This window comes from Microtus ochrogaster, assembly GCF_000317375.1.
Source record: "Microtus ochrogaster isolate Prairie Vole_2 chromosome 14 unlocalized genomic scaffold, MicOch1.0 chr14_random_1, whole genome shotgun sequence".
In the NCBI taxonomy this organism is placed as follows: Eukaryota; Metazoa; Chordata; class Mammalia; order Rodentia; family Cricetidae; genus Microtus; species Microtus ochrogaster.
This window is the reverse complement of record NW_004949096.1, coordinates 9046596-9050335: the sequence shown is the minus strand read 5'-3', so window position 1 is coordinate 9050335 and position 3740 is coordinate 9046596. Positions and strand designations below refer to the sequence as shown.

General features: G+C 46.4%; 1 protein-coding gene across 2 annotated transcripts in view; it reads left to right on the top strand.

The window, feature by feature from the left end:
• The first annotated feature begins 840 nt into the window (after positions 1 to 840).
• Positions 841 to 3740, top strand: part of Commd9 (COMM domain containing 9) — a 16715-nt gene continuing 13815 nt past the window's right edge. The window contains exon 1 of one of the 2 annotated variants that reach the window (XM_005364100.1): positions 841 to 904. In XM_005364100.1, the coding sequence (XP_005364157.1) occupies positions 854 to 904 (51 nt within the window). In that variant the 5' untranslated portion in view covers positions 841 to 853. Of the gene's footprint in view, positions 905 to 949; positions 1362 to 3740 lie in introns of those variants that run through there. The other variant, XM_026787857.1, reaches the window with a different exon arrangement.

The following is a 3740-nucleotide window of genomic DNA, read 5'->3' as shown; positions in this document are numbered from 1 at the left end:
GCTGGGGACCAAGTGGTCAAAGCCTGAGCCTGGGAGGCAGATTTCAGAGTCAACAAATGAGAAGGTTGCAGACCAGCAGTTGGTTCAGACTCTCTGGAGGCTGGAATTTCTGCCCTTGAGGAAGGGTGTGTTTGTAGGCCTCAGCGCCTTGCTGCGAGAGCCTCAACGTTGAGTTGAGTTCCCAGAGCGAGAGACCCAAGGAAAGAGTTCAGGGAGAGCATGTGCGAGACAGGCAGCGCTGAGGGAAGCAACACGTTCATATGCCTTCCTGCCTTCCAGCCCCTTCCTAACCACCTGGTCTTCACACCAGAGCTCCCCTGGGACCACAGGAAAGTCACTAAGAGCCCTAAATGCTTTGGCTTCACTGTCTGGTAAGGCTGATTATAGTACTGAGCCCGTACTTCTCTACAAACAGGAAAGAAACTATCTGCATAAGAGCACTGTGTTTTTACAGGGTTACTACAGGTGTGCATGCGTCCACGTGCGCGTGAATTCCAAGAACTCGAATCGGCACGGCTTCGTTTAAATCCATATGGCGAGTAGGAAAATCACTTCTGGGCATCTATGTTGCCAAGGTGCCTGCCAAATCACCCAGCCTACCCAGAAGGGCAAAGGCAAAACCACTTTCCCTGACCTAGGAAGTCCAGACAGTTGCTCCTTGGAAATCATCCCATACCCAAGTTCTCCCAGCACCGGCTCTCTGGTCCTTGAATACGATTTCCAGACGTTCTGCACACCCTACTACTTTTACGCTCTTCTCGCCTGACACGGTGAAGAACTACAACTCCCGGCATGCCCCGCAAGGTGTCACGTGGCACGCCCCGCTTGCTCTCTGTCACATGACTGCAGAAAGATGGCGGCCTTGTCAGCGGAGTATTTCGTGGCGCTCCAGAGCCTGCTGAAGGTATCTTACAGGGGTGGGGATGCGTTCGGCGGCTGCCTTAGATTCTGGGACTTTGTACAAAGCAAGCGTTGGGAATAAACCGGCTCTGTCTCGGAGCACTGCCCCCTCGCAAGTACTTGTCTGTGTGACACTGGGAAAATCACTTAGCCTTTCGAGTTTTTAAACAGGAGCAACAAACTTAATCACTCCCTGATATTAAGGTGGAAGTTAAAAAATAGATAATCGATGTGAATTTACCGAAGAATGAGTGACTACGAGTGGTTTTCCGGACTGGAGCACCCAAGTGGCAATCAGTTCCCCATTCCATCCAGGTCCGTCAGCCCGCACTATCAGAAATTCTCTTCCTCGGATTGTATGTGCTTCCAGCGCTGGGTTGCATGTCCGTTCAGACCCACTGAGGTCCAGTCTGTACTGGTTTGGCCTGTATGCGGCCGGGACACTTTCCTGACCGTCTTTGGTAAGGTTTATGAGGTTGAAAAGGACATGAAATTTGAAAAGAAATTTATGCCCTGGCAATGCTGAAGCATGCTTGGGCAGCCCGCATATGGTGGTTCTGTTGAACTTGTCCATATTGGGTTTCATGGTCTTAAGTTGATGAGGACGACTGACCAGGTCTCTTCCTCAAGAGGGCCCCAGATCTCATTACGGATAGTTGTGAGGCACCATGTGGTTGCTGGGAATTGAACTCAAGACCTTTGGGAGAGCAGGCAGTGCTCTTAACCGCTGAGCCATCTCTAAAGGGACATACTACTGGGGATACCATAAAGTTTGAATTACTCTGTAGAAGGATGGCTTTACCATCCCTCTTAGAACTTACCACTAGCTGACATCGCGGATCTGTTTATAGTCTCTAATCGAGAACATGATTTCAGTTTGTTTTCCTTTCTTCTCTAGTGAAGATCAGGAATGATACTGGTGGCACTATCATTATCAGCCACATTTGCTCGCTCTTCTCCTGAAGGCTTTGACTTTTGTTAGTCACAAGTGTATCCCAGCAAGCAGAACAACTCCTGGCACCCAGTATGTGCTGAAGAAAGAGCTACTGAGTGCATTAGTGCAACAGAACGAACTTTAACTAGGAACTAGAGTTCTCATGCCCAGCCTTTAGCCTTTGTGGTGGTTGGTTTGGATCATTGCTTCTCCGTTGCTGCTTATCTTGGGACATTTGTTTTCCTTGATAAACTTTAAAATGTAATCTATAGCATATATGCTGAAAATGCGGAAATCGTGAGGGCTTCACTTTCTGACTACGCCCTCGTAGCCAACACTAGATCACAAACTGAGACACCTGCCCCCGGAAGTCCCTCCTAGTTCCTTACTTCTTTCTCTCGCCTTCCCAGTAGTGCACTGCTTCTGCCGCAGCTAATTTAATATTGCTCATATCTGAACTCCACAAAACTGGAACAGTTGAACACATTCATTTTCACATCTGGTTCTCAGGCATGATGGTGTAGCAGTAGCTCATTCATTTGCATTGTTAGTTCTATTTTTAAAAATTAAAGTTTATTATAAGTCAACCGTAGAGCCACATGTAGTTGTAAGAAATAATGCAGGGAGATGCCATTTACCTTTTGTCAAGCGTCTCCTAATGGTTACTTTCTGAGAATCTACAGAACAGTATCACTGTTGGGGTATTTATGTTGATACGCTCAAACTGGACAAGGCATTTCTGTTGGTGGAAGCGCCCCCTGTTGGTGTTTTACAGCCATGCTCCCCTGCAGTTGGCTCCAGACCTCCCTTACACTTCTGCGTTCTTCTGTCTTTGTTTTTCATTTCGAATACTTTTGTAAGTCTCATTGTAGATGATGTTTGTGGATTGGCTTTCCTCGCTCAGTCCAGTTCTCTAGAGCAGTGTTCTCAACCTGTGGGTCTTGACCCCTTTGGGGGCCACATATCAGATATCCTGCATATCAGACATTTATTTTATGATTGATAAGAGTAGCAGAATTACAGTTATGAAGTAGCAATGAGCTGGGCTCATTGAAAGAAAGAAAAGAACTAGCAATGAAATAATTTTATAATTGGGGGTCACTGAAACCTGAGGAACTGTATTAAAGGGTTGCAGCATTAGGAAGATGAGAACCACTGCTCTAGAGAATCATAAATCGTGTGTGTCAACAGTTGCTTCCTTTTTAGTGCCCAGGAGTCTGCTGTAGTATTCTGTTTGCTAGCTCACCACTCTATTGAAAGACATGTAGACTGTTTCCAGTATTCCCTGTTACAGAGAAAGTTGCTCAGTCATCTGGAAGTCGCATGGTTTAAAGACGTCTCCAGACCTTTCCAGAGCGCCTGTGCTACTTCATACTTACATCTGTGCCCGCATCAGCATCTGGGGCTGTCTCTGTGTCCTAGATGAATCATTCTTATAAATGTGTCTTGTGTGTGATTGTGGGTGTGTACGTGTGGTGGTCAGTCCTTGTCTTTAGTCTGGTTGAAGCCAGGATCTTTCTCATCATCACTGCAGCATACACCAGGCTCACTGTCCCGGAGCTTCTGGGAATTCTTCTGTCTATCATTGTGTGGCAGGAGCCCTGGGAGTGCAGATAGGTGTCCTACTCCAGCTTTTGCGAGTGTTTTGGGAATCCCGCTTTGGTCTTCAGACTTGTGCAACAACTGCTTTACCCACCAGGCTGTCTCCCCCAGCCCTGCATCTGTCTTTAATATTTCAGTCTGTGATCTGTACAGAGCTGTTTTTTATAAAGTATGTGATATTTAAGTTGAGTGTGCTTTTTTTAAAATATTTTATTTATTTATTATGTATACAATATTCTGTCTGTGTGTATGTCTGCAGGTCAGAAGAGGGCACCAGACCTCATTACAGATGGTTGTGAGCCAC